Here is an 11463-nt window from a genome sequence, read left to right as displayed (position 1 = left end):
CTGACGCCCGGGGAGAATGTGCGTCCTGGACCGACTTCCATATATCCAAATTGCCACAAAAAGGCACGCTCCCCCCTCTCTCCTCGAATCAGAAGCGATAACCCAATTCGTGGCAATGGTTGGAGCACAGCGTGCTATGCGGTGAAGCTCTGTTTTTTTTTTTTTTTTTAGACTGTGCATTAGATTAAACGAGAGGGGGGGATATACATTTATTAAAAGAAAGAAGAAAAAAAACGACAGTTTTGTGGCAAACAACAACACAACAGCAACTACATGAATGATTATGGGATGAAGTGATTCACCGCAACAATTGCGGTACCATACCTCAGTGCCTGTGGGTTAATACATGAGTGGGATGACGATGAAAAAGATGAGGCATACACACTCGCACGCACACACACACATGACATACGCAAATGAAATATCACACACGTGGGTGCGTCATAACTGATGGGATAGAAGTTCATCCGGTCGGCTACCGGAGATGAAGTGCTGTGAAGAACACATCTCCGCATTCATGGCAACAGCTCTGAGGTCACAGGAGTTCAAGCAGGTTAGAAGACGTGCGTTGTGCAAAACTAGACACGCATCAAACTTATTTCTCTTTAGACGCGGCGCTGTCCGCACGCAATGTAGTTTTGCCACCCTGTACTCAGCCTGTCTATAAGTGACGAGCAGTGCGCCTTTACTGACCACTTCGACACAGTGTTGCCTGCCCGTAATTTTCGATTTTAATTTGCTGAAAAACAATGAGCGCAGTTGGGACGAAAATTGTGACGTATAAGAGCAGAGCAAAAGAGGAGGAAGCCAGGAGTGCAGCCCGCAGGAAGAGGGCCGGAAGAAGAATGGTCTCCGTTAGAAATATCGGTGGCTCCTGAGGTTCTTACCTTAATATTGAAGCGAATTAGACTTCTTGAACAGTTCAGTCTCTCTTTTATTTCTATTTCTTGAGGAAGTTGGTTAAACCGCGCGAGCTCTTGACTTTGCTCGATTCTTTATCTGAAGGCCTCTTTGAGAGAGGAAAAAGAAAAACGCTTTGGCAGCTGTTGTATCTGAATGACCGCATCCACATTTCCTTCGAACGCTTCTTATCACCCCCTCTCCGATAAAAAACTCTGGGAGACCGCATCTCTTTGTTTGACTTTCCCTGCAAAGTTGCTGAGACCCGTGCACGCACAGTTTCAGCGTCCACAGCAGATGCATGCCTAGCAAAGCACTCTTCCAAGAAAGGCGTTGTAGTTGTTAACTGAATGTATCGCAGATAATTTTCCGGAAGCGCTGGCGCTTTGGAGCAGATGGCAGTGTTTAACCGCGGTCTTTTGACGTTTGGAACATCAGTCGACAACTTTGTAGATTAAGAGATAAACTGATGCTCTGAGGCTGGAACAACATAGAAGGGACAGATACAAACAAAGCCTCCAATTGCCTAAGTCACTGAAAAGGTTAGCCAGCTGTAGGGATCGAACCCACATCTTCTGGATTGCCGGCAATCCAGAAGATGTGGGTTCGATCCCTACAGCTGGCTAACCTTTTCAGTGACTTTCATCTTTCATCTTTGTAGATTAGATTGCGATCTAAGTGTCCATGTGAAAACACGCTGAAGATCCAGCTTGATTATTTGATGTCTTATTCGTTTTAGCGTAAAAAGAAAAACAGGCGATGGACAAGAGAGTTTTATTCTCAGAGTCTCTTTCTTCAGTTCATCGAGAACTTTCCCTTCCCTTCTCAGCAGGAGAGAGACATAATCACTTTCGTTGCAAGGCAGACACGGCACACGCTTCCTCCGAACGCTTTAATAAATTAACTTAATAGATACAAGGAATAAATTCAACGAAATCAACAAAATCCCCGAGCCTTCTGGTTAATGACAAAATAATTAGCCGAACAGCCAAGTATAAAGTAGATGTACTTCGTGCTTTTGCACGCTTGACAAATAGGGGAACTGTAATGCAAAGAAATACGGATGTGTTGGGGAAAAATGAGGACAAAGGTAATAAGCTTTCAGGAGCTTTCTGTTTCGTTACTTCCAACGTGAGTCCGAGGAATTGGGTCTCCAGCATCCGCAGTTTGATCGGCACCTCACACGCCCTTTACCAAAGTAGTTGTTTATATCTTTCGTCAACATAGCCGGGTCTTCGCATTAGGCTTCAACTGTCGTCATAGCATCACGCTTATTGTCGCGAGCTGCTTTCGTCTGTAGGTGGCCTAAACGGCTTAAACGGCTCGCGGGAGTCTTAGACGGGTACGAAGCCATACATCGCTGGAAACCGTTTGCTTGTCTTCCAAAATAGACGCTTTCTCCTGGATTTTCCGGTTCGGATGCAATGTGATTTTGCGTGGGATACTTCGGATGACTTCCACTAGGGGAACCTCTTACACTACTATGGTGGGCATTCTGTTTGAACGCGTGCGGTCTAAGGGTGATGCTTCCTCCAGAACTACGGCCACGCAATTCAAGAGGAAAGCTCACTGAGGACGTCCGGTTTGAATGCGCTGTGCTCTGAACCCCATTTAGTGAAGTAGGGCTGTCGAAGCTCCAGTCAGCGTCGTGGGAAGGTTCCTCTTCATGCAGGCCTGCGCGGCAACGTGTCCCGTCGTCCTTGGGAGCATTGTCGTCACTGTAATGTAAGTTGTCTGCAAGGGAATGTCGTGAATAATAACCGCGTTCTGGCATGTAATCCAACATCGACCGCCCACCGCGTTCCGTGACAAACTTGCCCGACTCTAGTACCGCTTCAGTCCATGGCTGTATCTCTGGTCCTTCACCTTCTACGAAGTCACTATCTGCGTTTCCAGGATCGTCGTTACAGAGCTCGTCTATGCACTGGATGTCCTGGGAAAACATATGATCTTCCATGCCAGCAGGGTTCCCACATGAAGACCACAGTGCCGGTGGTGGCACGGAGGTGCCTTGTATGTGGCTAACAGGTGCCACAGGGAGGTAGTAGGTCCCGGAGCCGTTGAAGCGGTCTGCACATTCGTACGAAGCCAGATCCTGTGGTCGGGTCCGATTCTGGTCAAGACGATAGGCCGTGTTTGGTTCAGAAGCTGTTCGCGGGAAACAATGTATCCGCTGAGCTGAGCGATGCTCCTTTGTTGTCTGCCTAGGACGGCTCTCACTGTACGCCGGGTTGTGGTCCTCTGTCGTTTGCAGGAAACGATAGGAGCGATGTTCAAACTGAGGATTATCGGTCGTCTCTCGCGAGGAGGGGATACTGTAAGTTGTCTGCCGTTCTGTCGGTGATTGTTGCGGATGGTTCACGCCGTTATTCGGTGCACGGGGTACCTGTCGGAAATGGTTTGCACCTGGGATAGCTTGTTCCACGGTACGTCGCGCGGGCATCGTACGGTAAGACCAATCTTGCCATGAGTGTGCAGTGTGAGATAAATCGCGTCCTTCAGCGGTCTGTCTGAATGGAGCAGCACTGCGCGGCAAACTATGTTCCTCCGCGTCATGTCCCCAAGGGTACTGACCGTGAGATAATCCATCTTCGCCAGTATCCTGCCAATGAATCGTACTGTTAAGCAAGTCGCGTTCTTCTACATCTTGTCCCCAATAACTTGCACTGTAAGATAAGTCGTGTCCTTCGTCGGTCTGCTGCCAAGGTACCGTAGTGTAAGACAAGTCGCACTCAAAGTCTTGTCGCACGTCGTTCGGACGGCAATGAATTTTCTCAACATTGCACCGCAGAGGATTCGTCCGGAATGTAAAATCAGGCGCTTCAACACTCTGTCTGATATATTCATCATAGTAAGTTGGACGAGACTCAGCGTGTCGCAAAGTGTCTGTCATGTAGGCCGAGCGGTCCGGGTCGTCTGCTTGCAGCATATGGTCCCCGGAATCAATGACTGTCTTGTGTACAACCTGCGGTTGGACGAACGGCAGCTTGCACCACTCGCGCTTGGGAGATAAATCCATTGGAGGCGACTCCTCCTCTTCTACGATACGGGGTGAAATGTGGTCGTTTTCTTCGTACTTGGATCGCTTTATAGGTGGACTTCCTCGACGCAGCGAACTGAGAGGCTGCACGAGACGCTCTGGTGCACGGACGCTCCGCACGCTAGCACGCTGGAAGATCCCGTGTTCACCTACAGTGGATGCTCGCTCGCCCCATTGTGGACCTCTACGAACTATTATGTGGCTGGACGGGGTATCTTGACCCTGACTGGTTCCCGCTGCCCTGCGTGAATAACTGTGTCCTTCAATCAGTCTTTGGTAGTGCGACCTTGTAAACGAAACTTTTGGTGAAGGGTTGTCGGACTTTCGGTCGCCATCCGTTTTTCGTGGGACACAATTGGAATTTTGAGGAGAAGTCAATGAACCCTGTGTGACTGAGGGATCTTCAGTAATGGTCAGGCCAGTATTGTTTTGTGGCCCTTTATTCTTTGCTGGACTTGGATCACCGCTTCTAGAAGAACTGTCGTGGTGTTGACGTGTTGCAAGACTTTGTGGGGACGTAGCTTTCTGTTGGAGGATGTTCGTAGGATCCAGTGAATCACCCTTTGCACTTTCGTCTTCAAAAATATCTGTAAATGTGAAAACGTCGTCCGAACGAGGGCGAACTTCAGCGTCAGCGACCTCCATGGACCGACTTGGAACCGCAGATCTGGGTTGCACGACAGCAACGTTACTGGGCTTATCGGGGATAGCTTTGATCGACGGTTCGGCGATCTGTTCTTCAAAATCGGGGTCTACGGAAGGTATATCTTGAGTGTCGTAGGATACCTCATCATTTTGCGAGTCTGAATGCTTGCACTGTTCTGCAAGTCCATCTACCGTATCTTGCACCTCAACTATTTCTACATCGCCTACGTTGGCTTCGTCGTTCGAATCGACAGAGCTGAATGGAATTGCAAGGTCTAAAACCGATTTCTCAGAACTGTCTGCACCGACTTCAGAGGCTATGGTAAACTGCTGTCTCTCTTGACTGCAGCTCGGCTCTGACAACACCTCAGTATCAATAAGTGGCCCTTGGGAGTCTCTCTGCTCCCGTTGTCCCGTATGTCCTTCTTCTGCTTCCTGAACCGTTCCTGTATCGTCGCTCTTGTTATTTAAAAGGTAGACACAGCTGCGCGGGGTTACGTGCACTGAAGTGGTCTTAGGTGGGTCGTCGCCCCCAACGACGGAAGTAGGAGTCAATAGCTCGCTATGTTGATAGTAGTCAGCCTCCAACGAAAGCGCTTGAGTCTCAATGTACTGTTGACTCGATGCCTCGTGACTCTGAGAGTCTATGTTGCCCTGTTGTTCCGTAGGTTCTTCGGCTGTGTCCTCGGCTCTTTCTGTATCGCTGGCTCCGTCGTTTAAATTGGCGTCAGTTAGAGGGCACGACACCGATTTCTGGGACCAGTTAGCACAGGCGGTTGACGTGAGTGGTTGGCTATTTTGATGGCATCCGTGGTTTGGCTGCTGCGTCGCGGTGTCTACTTTGAGACCGGATTCTTCTTCTGTGCAGGCGGGCGAAGTGTCGAAGGGATCGTGCTCGCAGCGCTGCACGCTCTGGATCAATCTTTCCAGGGTCGCCTGCGTTTCATTTTACGCTTTCCATCAGTGAGGAATGTTCTTTATAATATTACGTTATTTGAGATTTTTATATTTATTTGACTAGTTCGTTACGAAGGTCAAATATTAATTTTAACTCTTTCATAGATGGGCGCTCACCTTGCCTTCTGCTTCTAGTGATACTTGCCCCTCAGTTGGTGTGAAATCGAATGTACCATTCAGCTGTGCCTTCCGGTAGGTGTATTTTCTGCCAAAATAGAGAAGTTTCAGATTCTTCATGTTTACTCTGCGGAATAAAGGACTGTTCCGACATATAGCGATTTGCTATATAGCGCTAGAAAATAGCGCTATATTTTCCTCCTCGCAGTGCTCCAACCCGCTAAAAATTCGCGCTTGCAGGGGTTCAGCCCGTGTCAACTTTTTCGGCGCTAATATTAGCCGTACGTTTGTGTTGACCAGTGAGCAGGCCCTTCAGTGATAACGTCGCGGAAGCGGTGGAGTTTTTGTAGCAATTATATCATATATCCAAACTGCTACAAAAAGGCGTACGCCCCCCTCGCTCTTCGAATCGGAAGCGGTAACCCTATCATTCGTGGCAATGGTTGACGGACAACGTGCTATGCGGTGAAGTTCGGTTCTGAGAGTGTTGCGCCGCTTTGCAAGAGTGAACCGTCCGATAACAATGAGCGCTGTTTTTGCGCGCTGTTTTATAGCGCTATATTAGTGCGCTGCTATAAGTTTGTGACAATTATGCAGGACATAATTGTAACAGAAAAGGCGTGCGCCTCCTGTTTTCAACAAATCAGGGGAGAGAACGATGTCATTCGACATTATGGTTGGTTAGGAGGTGAAGTTACTGCCGTTCCGTTTAATGCCGTTCCGTTTAATGCATTAAACGGAACGTGTGGCTAGGGTATAACACAGTGGCTAAAAAAGTGAAGTGGACCTCTCAATAATATTCTAGATTCTATACAATGAAAATTATTTCGGCTCTCGCTATACCGCCAAAGCCAAACCTTATGAGCTACTGAAACCCCTGCCGTTCAGCGCCCTCTCTGCGGAAGGCGCCCGGGCAACACCAACGCCACCTAGACACAGAAGGTCTGCCTATTGCCTCCTCTCCCTCCTTCGCTACGTGGACGTATAAAGTCAGAATTCGTCTGCTACTGCGAATCGCCGTTCTGCGAATTCCAGAACTCGCAAATAATTGTGGCTAACTTGGAACCTGTAGAAACGAATCTGTAGACAAAAAGTGCAACACGCTTTCCAGAAAATCAGTCTTGAGAAAGATATGGGACCGTTTTGCAGCCTTATTTTAAAGGTTTCACATTTAGGGTGCGGGGACGTTCAATCACTACTCGCAGACGACGGTGGTTCGTCTCCATGGCTACGACTGCTGAAAGCACGTTCGTGATTGGCTACCGCCGTTGAAAACACGATCCTGATTGCCTGACTCTTAGTTGTTACGTCACGTCGACGAGTAAGCAGGCTATCTCTATCTAAGTGGTGTCGGCAACACCCACTGGAGAAAACAAAGCCCGATCGCTTAAACGAAGTGACGTAGTCATTAAAGGGGTTGAGAAACCACACGGATAGACCTTTGTCTATGGCAGAGTCTGTACGCCTTACTCCACGCACTCCCTACGCAAAGTCCCACCTCTCACCTCCTATTATTTTTTATGCCACAGAGTTTTAAAAATCTCCAATTTTTGAGGCTCCCGCCGACCGTGGCGCCAAACGGTGCCGGGCAGCTCCATGAAGTCGGCGGGAAGTGACGCCTTGACCGGTTGCTCTATGGCTCTACGTCATAGCCCTTCCGCTCATTTCCCTTCGCCGCGTCGCGTCCCAGCGCTCGCCGCGGCCCTGTTTACAGGCGTCGTCATGAGAACGGGACCTCCGCACTTCCGTGGCGCGCTAGGTACTACGTCATACCGAGATCGGGCGAGGAGGAGGCGAGCCAAGAGTGAAAGGATCTCCTCATATTCAAAGCGTCATAACTCCGTGGCGCGGGAGCGCAGCGTGAAAGGGTTTCGACGGAGATGTTTGGCACCAATAAATCTACATTTCAAACATGATTTTGTGTAATGTTTGGATTTGGATTCACAACCCCTTTAAGAGTCCTCCAATACGACCGCGCTTTCGGCAGCCGTAGCTACAGGAACGGTGGTGGTGGTGGTGGTGACGAGATCGGCTTGCCAGGGAGTAGCCAACACCAGCCACATGGGCTGCCACAGAAAGCCTGCGCTTGAAATCGTTTGCTGAAGCAGATGACATACGGACTTTTTATGTTCACCTGGCGAAAGAGTGAGAAGGAATTGAGCGGGCCTTCCGTACCTAGCTGGCGTAGCCTCCGGGGAGGCTGCCCCTCTCGCCCCCCATCGGAACAGCTATCCAGAGCACTACGGGTGATGGAATGCGTAAAATGTTTACTTGAGCAAGACGCGATCGCTGAGTGGCGCCTCGTTCACGGTGAAAATGTCTGCCGGATACTGCACCGGAGCCTCGATGCTTGAAAGTTGCTCGGCCACACTCGACGGTTCCAGCAGCAACTCAAAAGGATGGGGTTCTTGCAAGAACCCATCTGAAGAAAGAACTTCTTTGTGGTCGCTATTTCGCACAATTAACACTCACTATCAGAAGAAAAGGAGCAAATTGGGGGTAATTACAGATTCTAGTCCCCAAGGGCCGGCGCCTAGGGGGGACAGAGCCCCGAGCACGCCGAAAGGGACGCCAAAAAGACACAGTTCGGGCAGCACGAATGCTGGGGGGGGGGGGGGGGGGGCAAATTTCCCACTTGTGCCCCGGGAAGCGAAAAGTAGATGCCAGCCCTGCTAGTCCACTATAGACTGTAATCACTCCCCATTTTAGTCCCCTGACCACGAAATTTACCCCCCGGTACTGCAAATAGACCCCAAACTCTGCAAATGGTACCCATGTCCGCAACAATTTACGTGATTGTGCGCTCTGCGGAAATTTGATGCAACACGATACATAGATTAGCTATTTCTTGCCAACAGCATAACAACAACAACAACAACTTTATTTTGAGATGACAAATTGGGAGTTTCATCGCCAGGGGCGATACTCTACCCCATTGTTGGTGGTGATGCGGGGAATGGAAATAGTGAGCCCCTTCAGAATAAGATTCGAAGTCCTATGGTGTCCAAAAAGGTCAAAAGAGCATTTTGAGAAATTTTGAATTTTGAGACATTTTGAGAAATTTTGAGACAAGGGGGCGAGAGTCCGGGGGGAGGGGGGATGCTGTCACTGCGGTGTTCTAGAAGACCTAGAGCACACTCTTCTTAATTTCCCACCAATCTTCCCAACAGCATAAGTGTACAGTAAGTGCTGTGCATTCATATATCGTGTACATATGACCATGAGGACAACGCGTGAAATGGAGTCCTCACTCTGTAACATTCATTTTGCCCCACGTATTTAGACCCCGAAAGGGAACGGTCGCGGGACACCAAAAAGGACTAAACTTACTACGGTGTTGAAATCGGGTAGTCGGTATCTGATAGCCATAGTGAAGCACAAGAAGCCAAGGACAGGACGAGACATATACAACTGCTAGCTGCTGCTGTTGTATAGCTGCCTCGTCCTGTCCTTGGCTGGTTGTGCTTCACAAGGACGAAGCTTACTATTTTTGCTTCTTCTTCTTATAGTGTTCTTACCTTCCAGGTGAGGATCGAAATGAAAGTTCGGAGGCGATGGGGTGTCTTGTTCCGCCGCTAGGTAGCACGGATGCTCGTCAAACCTTGCGTTGTGTAAAAGAAAAAAAGGAAAAGAACGGAAAACATCATGCGAATCGACATCGTACAGAGCAATAATCGTCACTTTGATGGTGTCTGCGCCATTATACCCCATCCTACACTCTTAAAAATGAGGTGGTGGTGGTGGTGGTGAAGGGGGTCACCGTTGTCGGCCTCGCAGAGGTGGGCAACGTCACGACTGACGCCATGGGGAAATGTGCGCCCTGGGCCGACTTCCAAGGGAACTGTGCCGACATATGTCTTATAGCATCTGAGGAAAACCCAGGAAAACCCCCAGACAGCACAGCCGGGATTCGAACCCAGGTGCCCCCCGGGTCTCTTAAAGGTGAACTTCACCACATAGCACGCTCCTCGCCAAACCATCATCCCGAGTGACAACGAGGGGGGGGGGGGGGGGGCGTACGCCATTTTCGTGTCATTATACGCAGTTCTTAATTGCCACAAAAATGGTGTACGCCCCTCGCTTTCATCAAATCAAGGTAGAGAACGTTGTCATTCGTGATGATGGTTGGCTAGGACCGTGCTATGCGTTAAAGTTCTATTTTTAGAGGTGTTCAGCTTCGCAGTAATAAATTACTCATTCAATGACTTGGTAATCCTTACTGTATTTTTAATAACGTGCCAGCACCGCGAAGGGAACTGGAGCCATAAGTGAACTTGGAAGAATGATCATACTTCCAGATTTTTGCACCTTATTACGCTCGTATTACTATTATATTCACATCCCATGTTGGAATAGGCTCAGTGTTGGAACGAATTCTGGAACGAAAATTCTCGAATATAAACATTTTCGAAATTGTTATATCCTCACTGTATGGTAAAACTGTATTAATCGAAAGTATTCCCCCCTCCCACCTTAAATTTTGTGTTGTGTTGAATAATATTGTGTAGTTCATCTTTGTAATGAGGTTTGCGATATTATTTGTTTGCTGGTGAGCTACAAAGGCAAATGGAGTGAACTGCCATCATGATGTGATACCGTGCATTGCATAGCTTCGCAGCAGCTTTACACTGGAAACCATCTTGTACGTGTGCTGTGCATGTACATGTAATATATTTTGATGCGCCTTAGTACTTCAATGTACTGTGCGGCGCAAAATGGGAGCCGATGCCTCTTCAAGCCCATCTGCTGCTTCCTTCGTGGTTCCCATTGCCACCCAACTGTGATAAAGGTTAATGAATTGAATTGAATTGACATTTACGCCGTTTGACAGTGGCACTTGCGATCGCACGTTGGAAATCCCTCTGGATTTGACACAACATTTGAATTGAAAATATTGTAGATTGTGTATTATTGTATACGTTATTTTAATTACTTGATGAAATATTTATGTTTCCTTTTATAACTAACAGCCTCCCCCCCCCCCCCCCCCCCCCCCGAATTTGTGGAGTGCATGGTTTATTTCCATGTCTGATTAAAGAAGAGGGGAATGCACTTTTGCACTTTTAAAGCGGTAAAACATACTGGACACGAAGAAAGAAGGAACGGAGCAATCATTTCAAAAGTACTCAAGTATGTTACACAGTTCACCGAGAACGTAATGTTTGTATCGTGGTATGTTTCATAATTTCAAAGAGTCGTCACACAAAGGCATGATGTTGAACCAAGAAGGCTAATACCTGATGTGGAATCGTCTGGGTTTTGGGGACTGCTCTATGCGTTCTCGGAGATCCGTCAAAGCATGCCGAGCTTCCAACAGCGCTTTCTTCATAAACGCCTTGTCTGGCGAGTCTGTAGTTTGTCACATAGTCATATGAAAACTGCGAGCAAAGTAGACTGTTTTCCTTACATAGGTGTATTGGTTTCGTGGCCAGATCGGGTTTGAGGGTCGGAGCTTCCTCCTCTCTTTGAACGAGGTATGCTTGTCTCAGATCATCTTGACGTTTAAACGATGCCTTTCAAACATATTAAAAGTAACCTTTAAAATATGCGATAATTTATGCTTTCAACACTTACTTCGAAGAAGTAGTCGACGCCAAGGAATTGTATTGGGCGAAATTTCATTTCTTCTCTTTCTGCATTTTGAACAGCCTTTGTCGTCTGCTACATATTGCGCACTACCGCAGGACGTCTGCTTCCAACTTATGCAGTCTTGTCCAAAATTTTACGAATGATTCGATCTGAAATTTTTATTTAGCTACATGATGCAGTAAACGACTCATTTACGCGCTGTGTAAAGTTTGATG

The 11463-nt window shown here is 48.0% G+C and overlaps 1 protein-coding gene across 1 annotated transcript; it reads right to left on the bottom strand.

Moving 5' to 3' along the window:
• Positions 1–1789: 1789 nt before the first annotated feature.
• Positions 1790–11299, bottom strand: LOC135392682 (uncharacterized). Its single transcript, XM_064623406.1, has 7 exons — positions 11234–11299; positions 11067–11172; positions 10897–11008; positions 9178–9260; positions 7931–8081; positions 5660–5747; positions 1790–5521 (listed from the first exon to the last, which is right to left on the bottom strand). The coding sequence occupies exons 1-7, from the start codon at positions 11279–11281 to the stop codon at positions 2141–2143; spliced, it is 3969 nt and encodes a 1322-aa protein (XP_064479476.1). The 5' UTR covers positions 11282–11299; the 3' UTR covers positions 1790–2140.
• Positions 11300–11463: the final 164 nt, after the last annotated feature.

This window comes from Ornithodoros turicata, chromosome 4 (assembly GCF_037126465.1).
Source record: "Ornithodoros turicata isolate Travis chromosome 4, ASM3712646v1, whole genome shotgun sequence".
NCBI classification, from domain to species: Eukaryota; Metazoa; Arthropoda; class Arachnida; order Ixodida; family Argasidae; genus Ornithodoros; species Ornithodoros turicata.
Note: the sequence above shows the minus strand (reverse complement) of the source record. Positions and strands in the feature narration are given on the sequence as shown.

Bases quoted from the DNA above. Each gene is read 5' to 3' on its own strand.
- LOC135392682 (XM_064623406.1), bottom strand. From the start codon at position 11,281: ATGAAATTTCGCCCAATACAATTCCTTGGCGTCGACTACTTCTTCGAA. The intron at 11,009-11,066 runs GTAAGGAAAACA...GACAAACTACAG, and splicing joins CACGAAACCAATACACCTAT to ACTCGCCAGACAAGGCGTTT. The intron at 9,261-10,896 runs GTATTAGCCTTC...ACACAACGCAAG, and splicing joins CCCAGACGATTCCACATCAG to GTTTGACGAGCATCCGTGCT.